This window comes from Macrobrachium rosenbergii, chromosome 12 (genome assembly GCF_040412425.1).
Source record: "Macrobrachium rosenbergii isolate ZJJX-2024 chromosome 12, ASM4041242v1, whole genome shotgun sequence".
Taxonomy (NCBI): domain Eukaryota; kingdom Metazoa; phylum Arthropoda; class Malacostraca; order Decapoda; family Palaemonidae; genus Macrobrachium; species Macrobrachium rosenbergii.
Window position 1 is genome coordinate 90,719,048 of NC_089752.1, and position 25,000 is coordinate 90,744,047.

Here is a 25,000-nt window from a genome sequence, read left to right on the forward strand (position 1 = left end):
TACCATCTTTGTGGTAATCGACTTAAACACCATATTGATCCAGGCATATGGAAAATAAGACTCCAATCTAAGTTCTTTGTCAAGCCTACTCAAAAGAATACAAGACGCGAATACGAAATATACAAAATATTCTCTTGCAATGGGTGCTTACGTTACCAGGAATACAAGGAAATGAACTTAGAGAGAGAGAGAGAGAGAGAGAGAGAGAGAGAGAGAGAGAGAGAGAGAGAGAGAGAGAGAGACCCACCCAATAGCCAGCAAACACATTATTGCGACACGAATCATCAAATTTGGCAAGGAAGGTAAACACGATGGGCATCAAATCTCAAGGGGCATATTATAGTTACAGTTTTGGGTCATTTACAACAGTAGCCAAAGGGCATAAAAATCACTTCCATCTATAAAATTAATCATTTATACGATGTGCAAAATGTAAAATTGCCAAATAAACTTTGATATAAATATTACCAAGAAAAATTGCGCAGGATGAATCCTACACTAGTTACGCTGTCCTACTAAGCACGGACCACCAAACGGATTAACTTCAATATTTTAAAAATCCGCTTGATTGGAACAGACAAACAGATGCACTAAAAGCATCGCAAACAAAAATAAAAGCAAAATAAAGCTTTCGATTCTGCAACTCACCATGTCCTGTAATCCTGCGCCACCCTCCACCAGGTGGCTGACACAACACACCAGGACGATCACGCTGACCGCCCACACGATACCACGCCCACACCGCCACATCCTTCACGCTCATTGGTCCTGCAAGATAAAGAAGGTATTTCGTAAAAATTTTATCTTTTTAACGAACTGCAAGTCTACTGCAGTTAGAACTGATAACGAAAACTTATTGTATGTGTGGTTATAGGAAATATGGACTATATCTCTATGGAATGAGGATGAATTACTCCATAACGACGTCCAAAGTAAAACCACAGTGATTAAGTTACATCAAATATCAAATGAGTGGGTTATGAAAATTTAACTTTTTTCCTCTCTTAACTTTTCTTCAAAATAAATTCAAGACCTTATCTTTCGAAACAAATTTAAAAGAATAATGAATTGGGGCCGAAACCAAATCTAAAGTTCATTTCGAGACTTAAAAATTTTCTTTCATAACAGCATGTTACATCAGCGGCAGATCCTACCTTTCAGCATCAAATAGCAATCCACTGAAAATACCATTGATCAATTTATTCCTATTCACATTTTAGCTGTGGTAAAGTTATGGTCAAATTACACTTTTAGTTTCCAATAATGGGGTTGCATATCGTTCGCTTATTGAAAGTATGTAGGTAAGTGTGCAAGAATGGGAATACATACATTCATAATATATACATACATACATTCCATATCTATATGCATATGTGTACGTATGTTATGTAAGTATGTATGTATATATGTATGTATGTCAAGTCATTTGCACTTGTGAGTCACTGATCTAAATAAACACTGCTTTCTCATTGTCAGAAAAATCGGGAAATTGTTATTTGTTAACGATGAGAAATAAAAGAGGCATCAAAGCTGAACTCCACACCTATCAAGAGGACTAACTTTTCGACCATCTGACAAGATATGGCAACATTTCATTCTAATAGTGACGATGGCCCCTATGGCAGATAGGTATGTTACGGTTCTGGTAAAGGAAATCCTACCCACACTGGAAGTCGACCCTGTTGACCTCAGTCACGACAAGCCAACGAAATATTTTACACACGAGTCGTAGTCATCAGATTCATCTAAATTAGAACACAACGGACGACGGAGTGTAGTGAACTTAAAATCCTGTCAGGAAACTGCTTTTGCAAGGAACGATAAATAGTACCAGGTCTTTTGTGGCACCCCCGCCCCCTCTTGTCACAGTGTGCCTGAACTTCCGATTTGCGAGCAGGCCTGCCAGATACCAGTAGGGTCTCACTCCAAGACAGTGATTGTCTTGCTGACTGATTGTGCCCACCTGCCACTAAAACCACCCTCGAGGCAATGTCGTGGGAGCTCAGCACGAGCAGAATCTCATAGCGCTGGAGCGCGTCTTCAGTGGGTCTCCGATGCATCAAGCATGGAACCCTTGAAAGTTGACCTTGGAAAGTCAATTAAAGTGCCACGTGTGAAGGGAACAGCTGTCGCAAGAGTAGGCTTAGAATGAGTTATCTGTCAATGCCATTACATTTCAGTTCTTAGCTCTGAGAAATTCATTAAATATTGTTATTAGCGGATGTTACTCAACTAAATGATTTCATTGGGATGAAAAACTGTGATTACTGTCAGCTGCTGATGTAGTGTGTTGATATCGAGCACTAGACAAGTTATTCGAGACTAAGCGTTGCCCTCGGAGCTTATTCGAGACTAAGCGTTACCCTCGGAGCTTATTCGAGACTAAGTGTTACCCTCGGAGCTTATTCGAGACTAAACGTTACCCTCGGAGCTACCTAATTTAATTATTTGTGTACAGCAGGTAAAGTATATCAGTAAAATTTCATCAGTCGTTGAGGTCTTTCATTTCTCGTTGCAAGAGATGTAGGCTGGTCTGATTTGCATATCAAGGACCATTTTTGTTACTTGCTCATAAAACTGTGTTATTTACAAGAAATTCTAATCGTCATGGCTGCTTCTGTTAAACTCCATGCTAGGTCTCTTGCTTGGTTGACTTACTGCTATTTAAGAAGAAATGTCCTTATAAAGACAGTGTCATCTTATGCCAGCAAGGTCAGGTTAAAAACCATGTGTCTGGCCTGATAATCCGCAAAATCATATTCATATTTCTTTTATGTACACCTTTAAGTGGTTGCGCCATAGAACTTTGCCATGTGACTACTTAACTACTTAATCCTTACAGTATTAATTATGCAGTGAACAAGGGCAGCCATTTTAATTTATGAAGACTAAAACTTAATGATGACAGGTGAGTGTACTTTTGTGAAACCCAAGTGCAATTTTAATCTTCGCTGATATGGCACACTATGAAATACTTCACGTGCGAGATGTGTGTATAAACTTTTGAAATGCAAATATTTGATTACATATTGTGTATAAAGTAAACTTCCCGAAAAAGAGGTCACAGTATCAGAAAAAGCCAAGTGCTTTGGTAACAACTTCTAGGTCAGAATCAGAAACATATTATGTCACACAGCCACTAATTCAGACGAAACGAATGTTAAGGAATATCAAGAACTACAGATCATATCTGCCCACCAGCCTGTGACTGCCACAATAAAGCTGAAATTAGAATCATACAACAAAAAAGATTAAAGCTTTAATGCAATAAAGCTTCTTGAAAATGAACACTGAGGCTTCTGCAATTGACTTTTGAAACAGATTTGCAGCTGTAAAACCATATCTGAGGAGGAACAGACAATCACTGACAACTGGATTAACATCAGCATATAATCTGATAGGAAGGAAGTATTGGCATATGGGTTAACAAAAAATCCTCACATGACAAAAAGTTTTGCAAGAAAAACTGTCATGAAGTTGAATAACATAACGCAAAACGAGCTAGGGAATCAGGGTCTAGATAGTAAAGCACAATCAGAGATAAGAGAAATTCTGGAAAAACAGGTGGTTGATGCTTACAAAGCCACGCACTCAGGAAGTGGCATTCGTATTAAGGTGACCCACAGAATTATTAGTGAAATATCCATGGCTGAAAAGAAAAAGAGTAAAAGACTTGTTGAAATGAGGACTGGGTCATAAATACCATTTGAAGAAGAAAGACAATGCTTGGTGGAACATTTTTTTCAAGTCATAAGAAAAATGGCGGGGGATAACTTGATTGATGTATCTGAAGCTGAGGAAGACTTGGATGATCTGAAGAATTAATTCACGGTTTTAAGTGTTATCAGTAAAAAGAAACACACGAAAGGAAAAGCCGCTGCTGTGATGGAATTGTCGCAGAGATAATTTTGGTTGAATATAGGATGAGGAAACGAAGCCTGAGGATTGGAAACGAACTCATGGCAAATGTGTCAAAGAAAGGTGGCCTGAGCGAGAGCGGTAGCTAAAAAGCATGGCAAATATACAGTGTGCTCATCCTCAATAGCCAAGAGGAAAAATAGGTAAAATGGCTTCTAGAAGAACGGTCTGTTTTTTACTAAAGGCAGGAGCTGTACAGATCTAATATTTGTGTTAACAATATTGTAATTTAGAAAGCCACTTCTGATGGCTTTTGTTAAAAACAAGAAGGCATATCAAAGTATTCACCGTCCAGTATTCTGGAAGGTCTAACGTCCCTGTGGCATCCCAGTTAAATATGTAAAGCTAACTGAAATTATCCACTAACGAAGCACCTGCAAAGTTAATGTTGATGGAGCCTTGTCAAGTAAATTTGCAGAAAAAAGCAGAGTGCGACAAAGAAATGTTTCAGGCGTCCTGTTTGCTCTTCTCACGATTTTATGATAAAAGCAAGTGCTTTGAAATGGAAGAGAGGCTTAGGTTGGGGTAACAAGAAAACCTTTATATACCTATAACATTAGTTGATGCTATTTCAATCAGGAAAATGCTACAAGATTTACAAAGTTTGCTTCACAAAATGTATCATAAAAATAAACAGATGGGGCTTTAGACAAACCTAAGAAATACATAAATAACGAGGACGGAGTATTTCCTCAGGCATGAAACACCATTAAAAGGAGTCAGGATTATTGGGGTTCAGTCTTTCAAATATTTAAGAGCAATAGCACATAGGAGTTCTCTTAAGTTACAAATTAGCGATACAATAAGAAAGGCAAATTAAAACACGCTGAAACTATATCTAAAAAACTTTGTCAACTGAGGAATAAAGCTTTAAGAAGAATAATAGGAGCAGGCAACAAGATGTAGATGAGATGATAATAAAAAGGAAGTAGATACAACTTAGAAATTGTCCTTCACACCAGCCCATGAGAACAGTATGTGATAATGTCAACAAGGCTCCTCAGAGCACCGAATAGTTGGAAGATTTCCTACTTGGATGAGAACTATGAGACGGGACCTTGGAGATAAGTGGAGATTTGTAGAAGCAAAAGCAAAGAAATACATACTTTTTTTGCTTTCTCAGCAAGTCTTCAGAGATGAGATTGCTAGCTCCATGCCATCTTTATTGCAAACTGATTACGCACACACACATATGTATAATATATATATATATATATATATATATATATATATATATATATATATATATATATGTTTTCATGATGTTGTTTTGTAATATGCATAGCATCCTATAGTTTTGATATATTTACTCTTCTATTTATCATGTGTTATGTGTAATAATAATAATTGTTGAAGTATCATATGTAGTGTAATGTCAATCTCAAAAGAGTTAGTGATTTAGATAACTTAACAGTGTAATTTAGAATTGATAATACATTTTAATAGTAACGTAGTATATGAGCAACATGTGTGCGTGTTCTGCGAAGGCTTGTTTCACTTCAGTTGTCATTGCGAAAGATAAAGCGCTGACAAGTTAAGAGATAAAACTCCTGCTCTGTTCTGGAAACCAACTCAGGTTTTTCGTTTTGTTTTTAAAACATGCCAGTCATAATTAGCCATTTGCAGTCTGTTTTTGATTGTGTTAAGATTTCTGTAAAAGGTTTGTCCCATACGAGAGGAAGACGAATGATTTCGCAATGTAACATACGTTGCTCTAATCGCTTATTGTTCTAATTGCATCCCATATGATTTTTTTTTCTTTTGTTCAAATTACGTATGCCATTTTGAGAGTAAGAGTACAAGTCTCAATCAATTACGTCATGTTTTGTAAGATTGCAGTTCAAAACGTTTTGCTTCCTTCTAGAAATTTCTCTCGTATCTTCTTTCCCAAAATGCCTTAATGACGTCTTATGATTGCTTCATTTCCTACAGGAATCCAAAAATTTGCTCATTCTGATTTCAGAGACTGTTCATACTGGTTCTCTCTCTCTCTTCAAAAGAGAGAAGTTATTAACATAGAATATTTGTGGTCACTGGCGTTAATCTTAACTTTTGCTATCTGAAATTTAGGAAAACTGTAACGGGCCTTTATAAAAAAAGTGTGTTTTGGGAATTTAAAGCAGCTGCATGATTTTGCAAAGGTTTTCACAAGCTTGTGTAAGGTAAAGTGAATTTTACTTATTATTACCATGGTATAATAAGGTATATTAAGAGCATTGTTGCCTAAGTGAAATTATTATTGATAAATCTTTTGTGCATTTTTGTGTGTTCTTGCGTTTGCAATCTCTTGATTTTTCACATTTTATATACTGGTGATTTAACATTTATTTACTTAGCATTTTAAATATTTCTTGATAATTTAACATTGCATACTTGATTTAATTTTCATTTATTAAGATTTTCTTTTCAAATCTTGAGTAATTCTTGATAGTTTAAATTTTGCTTGATTAATTTAATTTCTTGATAAATTAAAGTTTTGTTATTTAGTTTTATTTAATAATTTAACTCAAGAGTTAATTAAATTTTGTGTTATTTTCATGTAATAGTCAATTTTTCTGATTGCAAATTCTAATTATAAATTTTGAATTTAAAAATAAATTTTTATATTTGAAATTTTTAAAAACAATGTTTCATTTATTGACCATCAGTGAATAGGATTAATTGTATGCATAAGGCAGAGTGATAAACATGTTTTGTTCCTTAAGTTTTGCTGAAGTGAATTAAGACCAGGGAAACAGTTAAGGTTATTGGAGAGAGTGATGCCCTTTTTTTCTAGTATATTTCTTCACTAATTGTTGATACCTCACACTTATTTTGATAAACTTAGTTTGATTTTTTTTTTTCAGCTTTTAAGGGATCGCTGTTACCTTTCAAGCACTCAGTCGTAATTTTTATTGTTATGAGAGTTCAGGTATCTCGCTGAAGTGAGGTAAATTTTTGAATTACGTGATTAGTTGTGTAATAACCAAGTACTTAGAATGCATCGTGACAATATATATATATATATATATATATATATATATATATATATATATATATATATATATATATATATATAACACAATAACAGAGAAACACTCAAGCTCTTCCACAAAGAATGTCTCCCTCATTGGTAGCCAGGAAAGTGCTCCACAAAACAAAAACAAAAAAGTCATCAGGAGAAAAGCGTCGTAACTTCCATTGTGTTTTCCACATTAGGTTATTAATTAATAATAACCAAGTTCTTGTCTTGTGGATGGAGTCTTCCAACGTCCGATTAATGAAAGACTTCCTTCTTGTGTAATAAAATAAAATCACAGATTGACATGACTCTAGTCGGTTTATCATTAAAAGCAGCAACTGGCTTGTTCTGATATGCACCGTAAAAATCGGGATAGAATTCCATAAACAAGAGAAAAGTGTTATCTTGTCTATAGGTCACGAGGACTAGAATCCTTCCTTCCTACCACCAGAATCAGCCTTGAGAAAGTTCAACCACTCTACACTGAAGTCTCTTGTATGTGGTTTCACTGATCGTAAGAAATATTATGTAATAATATAACAAATGAAAAACAAGGACTTTAACACTATACAAAAGGGCAGAATTTTTTTCATAAGGCTTAGTATCATTCTAATTACAATAAAGGATGTATCAAGCCTTGCAATTTCTAGATCAGTCTCCTCCTTGCATCCTGATTAGTACCACATCAAATGAAAAAAACATTCCTGCTCATGATCAACATAGCCTCTTTTCGATTTCCCTAATGTTGGAGAAAATCTTTTGTAAGGGAAACTTATGTTAGTTGACTAACAAAATTATACAAATCCAAGATGACTGAAATAAATTTCATTGTTCTTATTTCCTTATGATAACTGCCATAAAGGATTCGAATGTGAAGAACTGACGACAAGGTTATTCATAATTTAAAAAGTGAAATACTGACATTTGATATTATGAACAGATGCCTTATGGGTGCCGCTGAACGACGTCGCTTACATGTACAAAGATATGATCAGCACCCTTCCCATACTAAGAAAACTTACCGCCTTAAAAGATATTTTTTTCTACAGTCAATAGATAAGAACTTCACCCCTTATACATAACAGCTAGATTTTTATCTGCACTCTGAACTTTCAGTCATACTTGGTTAGATTTCGACACAATCTTCACAATGATAAGAAAGAACGAGAGTGTCCAGTGAATCTTCCATGTCAGACAGGATCAAGTTCCGCCATGAAAACCTCTCACGGCTCATGTGATAAACTATAGGAGATCAGTACCTATATTCAATCTCTATTTCTCTGCATCAACACCATAAAAAGAATGCAGGTCATGAGGTAAATAACTGAATAAAACCTTCTCAAAGAATCTTATACGTGATAGGTACTATCTGATATTACTTGTTACACGCCGCCTTAACAAAGATTATAAATAAACATCTACATTTACACTGTAAAATTTTCTTTAAATTAATTAACACTCACGATGATGAGCAAATACTTTCAACTTTTCGAGGCTCTATGTAAATAGATGCGAGTAACAAACAGCAATTTTGAAACAAATTTCCTCTTGAAAATGTGTAAAATTTATACTTTTGTACGGATAACTCTACTGGCAAGAAAATAAATAAAATCAAAACTAAAGTAAGGCTAAAGCCACGTTAGTATACTAATCAGCAATTCAAATTATATCACAAAAAACTGAAGAGCCCCAGAAAAGTACTTATGAATATTTGAATACTTACAAGGCAACCTAATCTGATTACGTTACATTGGAAGAGCGGTAATGATAAAAGTAAAAATAAACGGCTGTGCCACGGAGCCTACTACAAAAAATGTGAAAGCATGTTTAGAAAAGATTTTACATTCTAAGAATTCTTAAAAAAGAAACCAGGATTTGTTCTCCACTTTATACCTGAACAAAAAGAATGATGAAATAAATCTAGAAGCTTTTGCCTCGAGACGTACAGTACCTTCTCTCACAAAGAGATCGAGGAAACAAAAAATGGTTTTATCTTTTGTGTCGTGATTCTTCTATTCTTATTTTTCCATACATCAAATCCCCCAAAGGAATGCCACAAGAGACCACCACAAACATTCAACAATGTTCTCTCTCCTCTTTCATTGACAAACTTCTCATCTAAGGTGGTGTATTGCAAAGGTTGTAGGAAATAAAAGTGGCTGTTGTTGACTTGATTTTCTTATAAAAAAGGAATAAAAGAATTTGACTCCAAATTATTTACAGGGTACGGTTTCTATCCGGATGGATAAAAAGGCAAACTCTTCCAAGACGATGTGAATACGTCTTGTCATCCCTTCTCTCTCTCTCTCTCTCTCTCTCTCTCTCTCTCTCTCTCTCTTCTCTCTCTCTCTCTCTCTCTCATGAAAAATATGTACGTATGGGATCAGGATGAGAAATGAATAATGGTGAAAATGTACCTCATTTGCAAGGGAGGGAGTCAAGAAAGAATATAAATGTGTGTGTGTGTGTGAGAGAGAGAGAGAGAGAGAGAGAGAGAGAGAGAGAGAGAGAGAGAGAGAGAGAGAGAGAGAGAATATCTTCTGTATGGTTGCTGGGGTTTGGATTACTTCGTCGATGTCCTCCCGTTTTGATGGTATACACTTTGCCGAAGCAATAAACACTCACGTCTAGTTTTTCTCTCTTCTTCCCTCCTTCTTTCTCCACCCTCGCTGCAACCCACGACAGTCATCTAAGAACTGAGTAAGTAATTAACTGCTTAGGTCAACACGAGTCATTCAGGTGTGAGACAGATTCGCTTGCACCAAGCTAAGAGAGAGAGAGAGAGAGAGAGAGAGAGAGAGAGAGAGAGAGAGAGAGAGAGAGAGAGAGAGAGAGAGAGGCACGATGACTAGAAGAAGAAGTTATGATTAACAATAACCCAATCAGAGTCTGCATATTAATCTCCCTGTGCGGCAGCGCTCATCAGCCAATATGCTAATGATCTTCCCCTAAATTACCCAGCCAATCACACCCTAGTCCCAATCAGCCACTTCCACAATTCAAGGGTCTTCCAGAACTCCGGCCATTACAATGAAATCGTCCGGCGTCTGGCGCTGTGTAGTAATTACACAACAGATCCACCTAATTTAATTACAAGGGGAACGCATAAACATTAAACAGTTAACCCTGTTTCAACCAGATGTCATTGTGCTGAACAGTGTAAACTGTAGAAATTGTTGAATCAAATGTTAGGCAGGGATATACAATATATTCCTCTTTTCACTACAGTATACCACAATCCGTGTCAACACTCTTTACATTCGAGTAGAAAAAGGACATCACATTATTAAGCTAAATCTTAGAAATCAGAATTTTTTAGGTAAACGATGATGTTCGAGATTCTAAACATAATATATAAGAAAACACTAAATGATTAATGGAAAGACGCTACTTGCAAAAGCATATCGAAAAACGAAAAATCGGAATGGTTGTGAAACTTACTGAACTCCACACGTACATAATCACGACTTCCTTCCTTGGGGCAGAAGAAACTCGAGATCGGATCTGGAAGCCTGAGAGGGGAGATGCGGCGAAGGACGGAAACAGCGTAGGTGGAAATGGAGATGGGGCGAAATCTGATAACTCCCGTTGCCATGGCAACGTGTTAAATCGTGCTTAATGGCCAATATACCCCTTTTCTAAGCTAGAGTCACACGTTTTTAACACCTCGTCAATTCTTTCGCTTATCACCACGCGAGACCATAAACAAGAGGACAAAATATGTCTGGTCGTTGATATGTTTGCTTTGAATGTTGGGTAACTGTTATATGTAGAACGTCTTACGAATTCTGGCCAGTCACAGTTCCACTAAACGATCAATATTAACAATGCCAAATTTCGCTTTGCCATGTTACATATTTCTCTAAAAGGATATTCTCTATTAATAATTCAAGTTCGATAAATGAACTGATGGCATGACCGTGGTATCAGTACCATGAGAGAGAGAGAGAGAGAGAGAGAGAGAGAGAGAGAGAGAGAGAGAGAGAGAGAGTATTTTCAATATTTTTTAATTAGCAGAGAACAATGAAGAATAAAAATAAAGACCAGCGGAACCTACCAAGTGCTGGTTAGAAAAGTCTCCCTTTAACAACGATGATCTGCGTTTCCTTTAAATTACAAACAAAGCAATGTCCGCTTAGGGAAACTTTAGGCCTTATGAACAGGCCACAATATCTTACAGCAAACACATAATCTCTGGATACAGAGAAAAAAGCAAGGCCAAGAAAATATGAATAAAAAGTACAAACCGGAAATTTTCGAGTAACTCAGATCACCGAGATAAGAAAGGCAAGGAAATTGCATGAGGAAAATGCGCTCTAGGAAAAGCTTTTAACAGCGACAACTTTTTCTCCGTTCTGGATTTTTTTATGGGAGGATAATAACTGCGCTCAAAAACCAAACTAAAGAGTGGGTAGCAAACACGAGAGGTCTCACTCCACCCACTTCAAGGGTTGGCGTAGATCCAAAAGGATTCGTGGATTAGCACCCTTATCTCGCCTCTGAAATATCCTCTTCATCTCCTTGAATAACGTCCCTCTTCCTGCTACTGGTCATCCTGAGGCACCCTACATAAGCATTGACAGTTGCGGTGAAGAACATCTTTATGAAAAAATATCTAGTTACTTTATCTTCAGCTTCATACATTTGACTGATTTTATGAACAGTACTTTTCTAGATGAACGGATATTAAGCGGCATTGTACAGTCATGCGCAAAACTGACGCCACATAATTTTTTTTGCCATTGTCGAAAATCTCAGATGCAAAGTAAAATGTAGTGCTGTTGCATGGTAGTGTTAAACTTATTTTTTCATTTCCAATGTCATACATGTTGGTAAGTTTGCAAGTTCACAACTAAGATTATCTCCATGTGGGTATACAAATACGATCTCTATGTATTGGTGTCATTCATAATCTACGTGAATTAATCTTTTTCTTATTTGCTTAGCTGAAAGCACGGTGTGACAAGGTGAGCAATGCTTCCAATGCTAGTGCGCACAACTGGCTGCTGGAAGTGATCATCATAACTACCTCAGCAGTATATAACGGTAAACCTAATAGGTTCAATAGTTTTAGCAACATTTTTAAAATAGAAATATGAATTACAAATAGTTTTCTTTAAAATTTGGAGTTTTAGGCTATGTTCAAACTGCTGTATGTTGCAATAATGATTGATAGGCCTAACAAAAATAATCTAAGGTTCCTGAGAAGCAATCTAGCTTACTAAAGGATTTATTTTTGGAGAGTACCTGTTCTTAGAATAATAAAAGATAATAATTCTTTGAATTATATTGAGAGGATAGTTATTAGTGTTAACACAAAGGCCTATGCAAACCATTTTTTTTAAATTGACAAAGAATGTTATTTTCTTAAAAGTCCCTCTGACTGATTTTGGTGTATAATTGATACATAAGTGAATTGTACGTGTGAGAATGTGTACAATAACTTGATATGGTTTCTTGCCAGAAATTGTTAATATGGAAATGTGAATGTTAATGTAATGTACTTTTAGCTAGGCCTAGGAACAAAACTGAGTCACACACAGGCCAAGCCCACCCGTTGACTTCGTTGGATACGTCTTACCTATAGTAATACTTCCCTACTTATTTAGTTTTGTTCCAGTATTGAAACATAAAATTAATAAAATGGGGCTATTTAAGATTTTATGGTTGCAATTAAGGAAAATCATGATGTTATCAACACTTTATTTTTTTACTTCTTTATTTGAACCTAGGTCTGTTAAAAAATTTTGTGTCGAACTCATTAAAACTGAATGAACGCAAGATCTGAAAATGCTTAATCACTTGTTTTTAGAATTTGGTTATACGTAATATTTTCTTACAAATTTAATATTTGACAGATTTCACTCATATGAAATATATTACGGCCCTAATTTATAAAATAAATGTGTTTTCGCATTCTAAAAAGAGATAAATAAGCAGCATGTTAGTTGCCAGTTAGCGAATTTGAACGAAACTCCATGCATTTATGTAGTGTCACTTTTAAGCATGGGTGTATAACCATATTTTGAAACAGGTAAGGGGCAGGTTAATTTCTATCTTCACAGTCGCTCCAACTCTGCTAAGACTTTGAAGTTTCAACTCATACATGTAATGTATACTGAATGTAAAAATTCCTTTCTAGCAGCCAGGATGCTCACAAGAAACAATCAAGTACTTGGGATGCAGATTCATATTTTACAAATTACATCAAAATTCCCCGACAATGGCTGCAAGAACAGACCTATTCAAACTAACTTTAAAGATATCTCCAGCGTAACCACGATGCTCATGTATAGCATGGTAACGCATAGGTGTTGAAAATGTCACTATGTAGTTAATTTCCGTAGGTTTAAAAATTACTATAAATGGACTGACTACTGATAGTACTTGTTTGGAGTTTTACCTACTGTACCTGTACTGTATGATATTTCAGGGAGTAGTCTTGTGGGACCTATGCTCTGATCTTTACTAGTGGCATGATTGTTAGCCAAGAAAATATGATAGTACAATATGAAGATCATGCAAATCTTACAGTAATTATCTGCTTTAGTTTGATCAAACTAAGGTTCCGAGACCCTTAACAGAGATCTGGAAGGGTCCAGTGTAAAAAGTGGTCAGAGGAGAATGAGAAGAAATCCTGCAAAACTAAAAATATTTTGTTAACCTCTTGTGCTTCAACTTTACATATCACAGTATAGGTAGCTGTAGTGAATTATTCTTCAGACAGTATTGGACCATTCTGTCCTACTTTCGGTTTAACGCATTCTACTCCATAACAGTTAAAAAAATATCATCCAATGTAACAGAGGAATTGATATTAGTCAGGGGCTTCAGATCTTTTACTTTCCAGCTACTGGTAAAATGTACTTCTATCTGTACATCAGATAGAAAGAAATTCCTTCTATGATACGGTTTTCTTTTTCACCACAATGGTTTTTCACTGATGAATTTCGACCAGAGTCGGAGGTGTATTCTGACTGGTGATTTTCTACAAATTACTTCAACAGGAATAGCCAGTCCAACCTTTAGTGCGCAAGCGAGGTGTTTGTCCAAGCTACTTGTTTCACACAGCATCTCCATCAGTGTTCTGTTGAAATTTCACAATAATACACTCAAAAGTAACAGACCTTTCTCTCATTTTCTATAAAACCCTAAAATAATGTTACGTTATGTACACAGGTGTCTTCGACTTTAAAGCAGACTGAAGCAAGTTTAAGGCGTAAAACACCATACTTTCAACTTTTATGATCGACTTCATCACTGATAAATTTATTCTTACAATTGTTAACTTTTCATGTTTTCAATATTATTAAATTCTATTGATCCTGCTTAAAAATAATAACAAAATTGTCATAAACATCATTAGTTCTTTGCTAAAGGAAAATATACATCAATGTACTAAATCATACTGAAGTTAAATTTTCATTATTTAAGTAGGTCTTCATGGAGCTGGCCAGCATATGAATGAAAATATGTTACAAATGGACAGAAATTTTAAGTTCTAGTGGGTTGTTCTGTGCTCTGTCTGTTTCTCTCTCCAAACTGTACTAAAGATTCTTAGTGCTTTGCTCAAGGATAATCAATTCTGATACAGATGCAGCCTAAAAACCAGTTCTTTAAAAAATATGATATTCAAGAGACGATCCTTACAACAACTAGTCCTGGAAAGTTACCAAATCTTGGATGCTCTTCAAGCAGCATTCGTCATTCAAAATATCATACAGGAATGTTCGGATGGTTTGTGTAAGTTCTGTGAGCGTATTACAAACTTAATTAAATTATAACTTGAATAAATATTTCCAGTCTTCACTACTAACCAAATTAAAAATCCATTCTTCTAATACCTCGAAAACGTCAAAACTAAATTTGTGTACGATCCAAATTTAGTCTGAAATAATACAAGAACCATAGTCTCCCATCTCACATGGGTACGCCTATAAATATTTTCCTCATTTCCAGCAGTGCGCCTAGTACGACATAAAACCTGGAAGTGTCAAATGCAACAGACGTAATGCGTGTGTCATAAAACAACATTACAGGGCAACGTAATTACTGGCATAAGTTAGTACCCCATCTGCAAGCTGAAGGTCAGGCAGATGTTTTGAGTGACTGATTAACTTCATAAAAAAGTAAGTAATTTGTATCCAAATTTTGCCTCAGTAATATTACTTAACTATTATAATGAAATAGTATTAATGCTGGAAAATGCAATACTTAACATAGTTCGTAATGATACCAACATCAAACTCAGACTATTACAAGACTCACTCAAATGACCAATTTTATATAAAAGTTCAACGAAGAAATAGTTATTTTATTCAAATTTGTGTTATTTATTTCAGGATACAATGGTTGAGTGAGGGAATGCCTGTAGCCCTGATTCAACTCATAGTGACCATGTTTCTGATAATGGGTTCATCAGTTAGTATACAATCATCCTATAGAATCAATACTGAAACAGTAGATCGCTTATTTCATAATGAGAGTTGAACTTTTGTTTAAAATCTCAGAAATTTTTATTTTCTTAGAGTACACATACCATTTGTTTACAACATATGTATTGTACAAGTTAAAGAATGAACAATTATTTTCTAGACTAAAAATCAAAACAAACACTACCAATAGTCCTTCGTTTGTGACCATTTTAGAAACAATGGATATTAGCTCCATACTGATACTTTCCAACACCTATGTGTTACCTTGTTATACAAGAGCATAATGGGTAAGTTAGTGAGCTTAGTTCAAACAACTCTGGTCTTGTATCAATTGTAAGACAAGACTTGCATGGACATCTAAACCACTTGAGTGTTTCTCGCGAGCATACTGGCTGTTAGGAGGCTATTTTCCGCATTCACTAAACCGTAAATATAAGGGGTTAAACGTGCATATATCCCATCCCTTTAAGTGAAGTGAGACATCTCTTTTGTTTTCGAGCGCATTTATTGTCCTCCCATAAAAAAAAAATCCAGAACGGAGAGAAAAATATTTGTTAGTGAAAGCTTTTCCTAGCGCACTTTGTCCTCATGTAATTTCATTGCCTTTCTTTAATCTCGATGATCCAAGTTACTCGAAAATTTCCGGTGTGCACTTTTTATTCCTGTTTTCTTGGCCTTGCTTTCCCCCTCTACTCAGAGGTTACGTTGCTACTACAATATGCTGAGAACTATTCATAAAGCTAAACTTACAGTATGCGGACATTGCTTTGTTAGATTCGTAGTAACAATTATTGTAACAATGGTCCAATATGCTAGTATACAATCATTCCTATATGATCATTAGCACTGTCAGGATCTACCGTTTCTGTGACTCTAACTAGTGTATTGCAGCTTGTCGTTAACGTGTGCAATGCTTTATGGTGCTGCTTTCCTTCAGCCTCCTTTCCTTTGAAAGGTGCATTGAGGTAGGTCCTTTGTATTTGTTTCACATTTTTCACTTTTTCCTTACTGGCCAGAACTGACCACATCCAGTTTCTATTAACTGGAACCACATTTACTTATTACCCAGAGATGCTATATAGGAAGTATGATGTCTTAATCTTGAAAATGATTGAAATTATAACTTCACTCTTAAACAAAGACGGATGTCCACAATGCCAAGCAGGACAAACAGACGGAGAGAGAGTTTAATTACTATACATCTCTGGATGGAAAACCCAGGGACAATTTTCATTCAAGATTATGAATTTTTCTTTTTTTACTTAATTTCTGCGACTTGCGCAGAAATTGAGCAAAAAAAAAAAAAGAAAGAAAACGTCATAATCTTGAATGAAAATTGTGCAAACAATTTGGCAAGTGAAATGAGCCTAAACATGGCGTGGAGTGATTAATCAACACGCTGTTGATGCTTTATTAAATAACTACACGTCATCACTGCAGAGCAAAGCACGCAAAGTAAAAATTAAGACAAAATCAACACATAATGAGTTATTAGAGAAATAAATATTATTAACCAGTCACTTCCCATCCAGAAAATATTTGTATGAATAAATTACTATAGAATATATAAACATATAGAAATACAATTTCTTAAAAATTCAGTATGACAAGGAAAGATGAGTTTCACACAGAGAACCAATGATTGAATACTGAAGAAAATATTTTACATTTTATGATGAAGGGCAGTTATCATATCATTAATCATCATACTGATTCCCTTCAAAAACTTGAGAAAATATCTATCATTCTCCTTTAGACTGAATCAATGTATCACTGTTCATGTTGCTCTTCATCAAGTATGATCTAATACACACCTATATGCATAATCGTGTGAATGTGTTCGTATGTTTCAATGTGCAGCTATGCTCAGAACTGACGCTACATGACTGCATAGGATTTCGTTCAAAATTCACGAACTGGCAACTAACATGCCCCATATTTACAAATTATTTCAGTGTGAAAACACGATTATTGCATACAATAAGGCCATAATATTTTTCATGAGAGTGAAATCTGTTATACATTTCAAAACTGTAAGAAAATATCACTTGTAGCCAAATTTCAGAAAAAAAGTTAACCCGGTTAACAAACATTTTCAAAACTTTCGTTCACTCATCGCCGATGCATTTGACAAAAAATAGTCATCATCAAACCTCAGTTCAAATGTTAAATTAAAAAAAGAAAAAAATTGTCCTAACATTAATATTGCTCCCAATGCAACAATAAGATTTGGAATAGTCCTATTTGATTGTTTTTACGCCTCAACCGCTGAAAAAATGTAAATAAGTAAATACAAAAGTAGAATGATTCAACTGATATCAACGAGTGAGCGGAGCATGTGTGACGTAACCATTAGAGTGGTGGGGCGACATGAACCGCCTGGTGTAACATAGGACTACAATGAGTAGCGACAATGAAATTATCTTGAAACCATTTATTTTATATTTGTTAGATAAATATTTGGATTTTCATAAATAAAATTATTTAAGTTCTATTTCTTAACCATTTCCAAAATTAGGGCTAACTAGAAAATATTTGCCTATGCAATTATTGTTTTCTTAAAGCCCAGATTTTGTTACTAGGCCTAGGTGTGTTAGATTTCTTTACGTTACACTTAGCATTCACATCTCTATATTAACAATTTCTGGTCATGAAGCATATGAAGTTACCTGCACATTCTTGCACCTCAAGTTACCTTATGAATGAATAAATTATAAACCAAAAGCAAGCAGAAGGACTTTTAAGAAAATAATATTTTAAACCAGTTAAAAAACAAGTGTTCCATAGGCCTTGACATTAATACTAATAGATATGTCGATTAATAACCATCTTCTACATGTAACTAAAATCATCATCATCTTTTATTCCTCAAAAAACAGGTAATCTCTATAAATAAATTCTTTAGCAACAGAGATTACATCTCAGAAGGGTAAGATTAGTTTTTAGGCCTACAAATCATTTTGCAAACATACAGGCAGCTTGAACACAGCCTAAAACTTCAACATTCAAAGAAAACTTGTTGTAATTCATATTCCTATTTTGAAAACGTTATGATATTTGAGCTTATTAGGTCTACTTTATAATGCTGCAGAGGTAGTTACGTTGACCAGCCCGAGGAGTCATGTTGATTACACTGTCATTGGGAATTATAACAATGCAAAAAGGGATCATGTATGGAAAATAGTGCTAGCTGTGAATTCGCAAACTTGTCGACATGTTGAACACTGCTTGGCAACATTACGTTGAGTCTGAGGTTCTGGACGATAGAAAAAGAATCATGTCGCATCAGATTTCAGCACAACTGTACAAGTCACTGAAACAGAAATAGCGCCATTCAAATTACTTCCTCGTACACGCAGTTACCAGTAGTAAAACCAAATCCCAAGAGCACTTACTCATACTAAGGTAGCATCAGGTCTATGTGGCATCGTAATCCAACAAACGATTTCGGAAAGCATTTCTGTTATAAAAACAAGATCTACCGATACCGACACTTGACACTCTATAGTAAAAGGGATTATTATTCTTATTATTCAGATGAATCCGTTTCTTAAGGAACAAGCCTACAGGGGCCATTGACTTGAAATTCAAGCTTCCAAAGAATTTGGTGTTCATTCGAAAAAAAGTAACAGAACATAGATGGAAATACAGAAAGGGGAGATCAGTTATTAGAAAAACAAATAAATTAACAAATTAATAAGTAAATTAATAATGATGTAAGTAAATTACTAAAATATAAAGAGAATTGTATGAGGGTAGTAATGCATTGCATCTTCTCTTGAACTTCTGAAGTTCCAATTGCATGACATCCTCAGGATAGCTATTCCACAGTCCAAAGGGTGTGAGGAATAAATGACCTCTGGAACTGAAAAGTTCAATAGCGAGGCACACTTACTGCATACCAGAGCTACTGTTCAGCAAATCTTGTTGCTCACGGCAGGAAAATGATTAATTGTGAATGTGAAAGACCTCTATTAAAATATCACTTATGAAAAACTGACAAACAAGAGACTATTTATCGATGGTCCAAGTCATAACTGCCAATATTAGGATACAGAAACTTACCAACACGAACCACTCTATCTACAAGGGGCAAATCTCTGGCAGAAGCAGACACCCACAATGGAGAACAGCATTCTAGTAAAGGAAGCACAAATGACCTAAAACAGGTTGCATTAATTTTATCACTGTTATAAATATATGAGGCTTTACGAACAATACCAAACTTCCGTGCAGCATCTTTCATTAGATGTTTCTCAAAAGTAAGTTGTGGGTCAAAAGTTACACCTAAAATAAGTAAAATAGTTGAAGCTTCAGACTCATTCAGCAGAATCCTTTCCACCTGAAGGGGAGGATGGGGTGGAAAATCTGTATGAGATCTGCTAATTAATCAAGTTTTCATTTTATTGAAGTTCAGCCTCATACGCCACCGACTACACCATTCACTGATCCTGTCCATGCCCCGACTGAGGCTGAGGGCAGCTTCATTTACCAAAAGTGGAGGATTTACGACCCACAAGTGTTGCATCATTGGCATAGAGAATAATCTTGTTTTCCCGGCCAACAACTATATCACTTGTATACGCTAAAAATAACAGTGAACCAAAAGACACTACCCTCTGGAACTCCAGACAAAATAGGTCTTGGTTTGCTAAAGATCCCATCAACAGCAACTTGCTGCTGCCTACCTGTAAGGAAATCTTGAAGTAATCCTAAAGCATATCCACCCATTCCAAGATTCTGAAGTTTATAAATAAGTGCCTTGTGATTTTCTAAATTGAAAGCAACACTAAAATCTTTCTGAATTACTCTGCAATCAAAACCCTTATCAAGGTTCTCTTGCAAGTGGCATGTCAAAGTCTAAAAGAGCATCGCAGGTACCTAACTGCTTCCTATATGCATACTGACTATTCGGCTAACAATCCTTTAGATTCCACATAATTATATAGTGGCTTAAAAATAAGTTTTTCTGCAACTTTGGAGAGCACATTGAGAATAGAAATTGGCCTGTAGTTACTGCAGTCTGCAGATATGCCATTCTTTGGAAGATGCACTGAATTACTAAGCTTGCACTCATCTGCAAAGATACTAAATCGGCATAAAATCTATAAAATCTACTGATCTTGGGAGACAACACACCAGACACTTTTTTAAAAACAAAGGAAGAAACCATAAGGATCTCCTCCATCCCAGCTATCAAGATTATCAAGAATTTTTTTAACATCCCTAGAGCAAAATGCAAATTTTGTAAGAATAGGTTCAAGATGACAAGTATCAAGAAGGAGGACATCCTCAGCTGATTGCTGAGCCTCAAAGGCTCGATGAAACAGTTCTGCCTTTGACCTAGGGCCAGTAACCAATCTACCATCATTTGTTAATAGTGACCTTTGTTGGCCGAGTTGGTTGAGCTTCAGACCGTCATTCGATGGGCGGAGTTCGATTCCGCCGCCGGCTGATGAAGAGTTAGAGAATTTATTTCTGGTGATAGAAATTCATTTCTCGCTATAATGTAGTTCAGATTCACAATAAGCTGTAGGTCCCGTTGCTAAGTAACCAATTGGTTCTTAGCCACGTAAAATAAGTGTAATCCTTCAGGCCAGCCCTAGGAGAGCTGTTAATCAGCTCAGTGGTCTGGTAAAACTAAGCTATACTTACTTTTACTTGTTAATAGTGGTGGAATGGAAGAAGAGCCTGACCCAGAGATAGGTGATGCCAATTTGGTCCATCACAGATGATGCTGAGTAGTTCCTTCAATTTTCCTCTTCAAGGAATTGCTGTAATTTCTCTTGGCTGTATGATAAGTTCTATTCGCAGTATGGTGGGACTCAACAAAAATGGTGCAACTTTCATTTGCACAATTTTGTCTCCATGTGTTGAATTTGGTCTGTTTGTCATGGTAAGCTCGCGTACTTGTATCATCACACTGTGACTCGTCATTTGTCCTGGATTTGATGACCTTATTAAAATAGCCATCAGCATTTCAGATAACTTTTTGGGGACAGGATCTGATATAGCATCTGAAATATTAAGTGCCCGACAAGCTACAATAATGCATTCCCATTTGGCTCTAGATTACAGCCAGATTGTTTTCCAATGGTGGAATTAGGAATACACTGATTGACAAATATGTCCATCTCAATGGCGCAATGATCAGAAGTGCTTATATATTTACAAACCTTAGACTTGACAATAGGTGGGACATCTATGAATGTGTGCGGGTTCCTCAATTAGCTGGATAAAACCGGAGGATACACAGAACTCAAAAGCAGACCGGCCATGCTGATCTGTGGAATTTGAATTCAGTCACTCGTTGTACTTTGTGTTAACGTCTCCACAGATAATAAATAAAGCTGTTGAATTCTGTGACTGAGCCATACTAATCCTTTCCAAGAGATAGTCATATATAAATTGTCGATATTTGGATTGTGGTAAACTGCAAATGAGTAAACATTGTAGAACATACTGAAAATTTTAAAACGAAAAATTTTATGGCAATTACACTCCAAATTTTTCTGACTATACGTAGGTCGTCCAGACCTAGTGTATACCCATACCTTGCGCATGTGGTGGGATTAAAAACTCAACCTTTGACTTGTTACTGTTCACAAGTGTCTCAGATAAAAACATCAAATCATAGATATGGGCACAACTCTGGAGATCAAGAAAATTTGACCTTAAGCCCCGAATATTTGAGTAAAGTAATCTACAGTTTTTCTTACAGTAATGAGTAAAAGGCCCAGGGTTTAGCTCAATGCCTCCTGAAAGGATTAAAATTAACAACGTAAAATCAGTAGTAAAACTAACAGACTCCAAACAACAGTAACATTGTAAAAATCAGCAGAACAATGAACAATAATACCATCAACAACAACAGTATTTACTTTACTTGCAAAAATTCCGTTGAAAGTATAAATAAACCTGACCATATGTCATTGAAAAATGTGCTGGAAGCAACTGGTTGACAAGGTGGGGCCGGCAACCCTTGTAAGGCAAATAAGAAACATGCCAGGTTTGCCACAACAACTGGGGAAGGACAGTCAAGATGGATTTAGAAGTTATAAAAAGTTCTGAAGGAAAAGATTAGGTATAAAGACGAAGGCACTTTCCTGATAATCCACCGAGCAACTTTTGCTATCTAATCATCCTGTCCTACACCCTTTTCAAAGAAACAGGAAAGTGAACAAAAAAGAGGAAAAGTGCCTGATTGTACTTTCAAGCAAGGGAAAAGTAAATCTTGTCAAAATACAAAAATCGGTGGAAAGTACGTTTATTGTTTTATATTGTGATGGAGCGATAAACGAAGCATTGCAACACACACCTTTAGTGTTACTCAGCCAATGCAGCACTTCACTCTTTAAAATAAGAATGTTACGCGGATATTCAAAGTCACCCTTCATAGCGCAGTCATACAATATTACCAGAAACAATGGAGATAGTGCAATGCAGTTCAAATGATACATTTATAGGAAAAAACAGAATATTACCCTAAAGAAACCAGAATCTCCTGAAAGAAAAGGTTAAAAATTCATCAGTATTTTTATGACAGTGTTACTCCATACACAGGTACTTAAATGGAGGGCATCTCCAAACATACTTTGCAGCTGATCATCCAATTGCTGCAAAAGTTCTTCGAAATACCAGAATTCAGCATCGACTTTTACCCCCAAAACAGGATCCAAACTATGCAACAACACTTATCGTCTGTAACAATCGCAGAGATTATAAAAGTTCTTGGGTCTTAGCAGATTTAATAGAATTAGTAAGCAAGATAAGTAAGACAAGGGATGATATAATCCTACAACTCATTGATGAGAAATAAACAATCACTACAGTGGTTTAATAAAAACTATATTCATGCTAGAGGTTTGTGACCGAGTGGGAAAATAAAACGTTATTATGGAAAAGATCCAATTATGAGTCAAAACTTACAGGGTACCATGAAATCTGTCATTACCCTGGATGGACATATCATCCGAAGTAATAATGGTCAATTTCTGATTAATGAAAATGTCCTACAGCTCTTTCACGTTAATTACATTACCAACTGCTGCCCCCTTGTCTCTAGATCTACCATAGCTTTAATAATAAAATCCCATCCAATATTGAATTTCCGTTCGCCTTGCCTAAGGGTACAGAACTGTCTTGGTTCATCATCCTGTTGGTTACTTAAAGCTTACTTAAAGGTCTAGGTTTAAATTTCACTAAGAACACAGAGCAGGTGTTTTGTTGCGTGTTGGTCGCACCATATACACCTGTATTTGTGTATTGACCTCTATTTTATTCCTTTGTTATTCACAGCAAAAACTAATGCCTAGGATTAACTTCGTTCTTTTGTCATTTTTGCAGGATGCAAAGTTTTTCCTCTCTTTGGCTGTTATTTCTTTTTAGGGATAGTTTTTTCATATATCTCAGAATTAAATGTTTCTGGAGGTACCGTAACAGTCTACACTTAATTTATACTGCTCACCATCGGAAGAACAGTCTGAAAACTATTTTATCAACACATAATAACTTCTTGTTAATCTTTACTTTAGCTTCTTTATAATCTAATAATTCTTAGATAAAAAAGATGAAACGATCTACCATAAAGAATGCTGGAATAACTGTCAAACTGTAGTAGCTATATGCCATCTATTGGAATGAAGCAGTGTATTGGGCATTAAAAGTAGCTAATATCATAATTTTATAGTTACCTAGAGATAGCAAATACCAAAATTAAGATATTAAACCATGGAGATTTTTCTACAGATCACACGGACTGCCTGAATTCAAGTAAAGCCTGCCGTAAAAGTGTCTAATTAAGATTACTTTTATCCACTTACCGTTGTTAACTTTCTAGGCTAATGTCACTATAACGTTGGTTCTCACAAAACAAACAGTTAATAATTAAATGTTGAATATAATTTCCCATCGTCCGAACAAAACGTATGATTTGCTATGTGTGTGTGTGTGTGTGTGTGTGTGTGTGTGTGTGTGTGTGTGTGTGTGTGTGTGTGTGTGTGTGTGTGTGTGTGTATGTGAAATCTCACTTGAAGAATATTATCAAAAAGAGAAATAACCAAATGTCGACGATTCGGATGAACTTCGATTTAATTCAACTTCAGCCTTACATTGGCTTTATAAAATTGATGAGATATTATTCCAAGACATGTTAATAGGATATCCGTTAAATTTAGTACAAACATTACTTAGTACCCAAGAATAATGTGCATAGTTATAACATACATAAGTACCGCTTAAGTCCTGCCAATGAAGTTATGCCTAAAGTTACTAGATATATTATACGGACTTCGTTTTCATAAGATTTTGCAGCCTATGGCACTTGATGTGTGATATTGTTTACAAACTCGTGCAATATAACAGTACGGAAATTATATGTTGTTGAGGTACCCTAAAGAAATGTACATACAAAAATGTGAAAGGAAGAATGAAAGGTGGGGGAGGTATCTGCGATGAATTCAATTGATTCTATTCTAATTTCTGACAATAATGGTTTTCTCAGAGTCCTTAATACTCAAAACTTATGAGCCAAAGAGATGAAAAACCTTGAACCTTACTGAACAGTCTCCTTTTGTTATGGATAGACTCTCTCTCTCTCTCTCTCTCTCTCTCTCTCTCTCTCTCTCTCTCTCTCTCTCTCTCTCTC

The 25,000-nt window shown here is 35.6% G+C and overlaps 1 protein-coding gene across 7 annotated transcripts in view; it reads right to left on the minus strand.

The window, feature by feature from the left end:
- Positions 1–25,000, minus strand: part of LOC136843752 (probable G-protein coupled receptor CG31760) — a 1,299,116-nt gene that overhangs the window by 546,526 nt on the left and 727,590 nt on the right. For 6 of the 7 annotated variants that reach the window (XM_067112411.1, XM_067112413.1, XM_067112416.1 and 3 more), the window contains one exon: positions 649–768. In XM_067112411.1, the coding sequence (XP_066968512.1) occupies positions 649–750 (102 nt within the window). In that variant the 5' untranslated portion in view covers positions 751–768. Of the gene's footprint in view, positions 1–648; positions 769–21,530; positions 21,550–25,000 lie in introns of those variants that run through there. The other variant, XM_067112417.1, reaches the window with a different exon arrangement.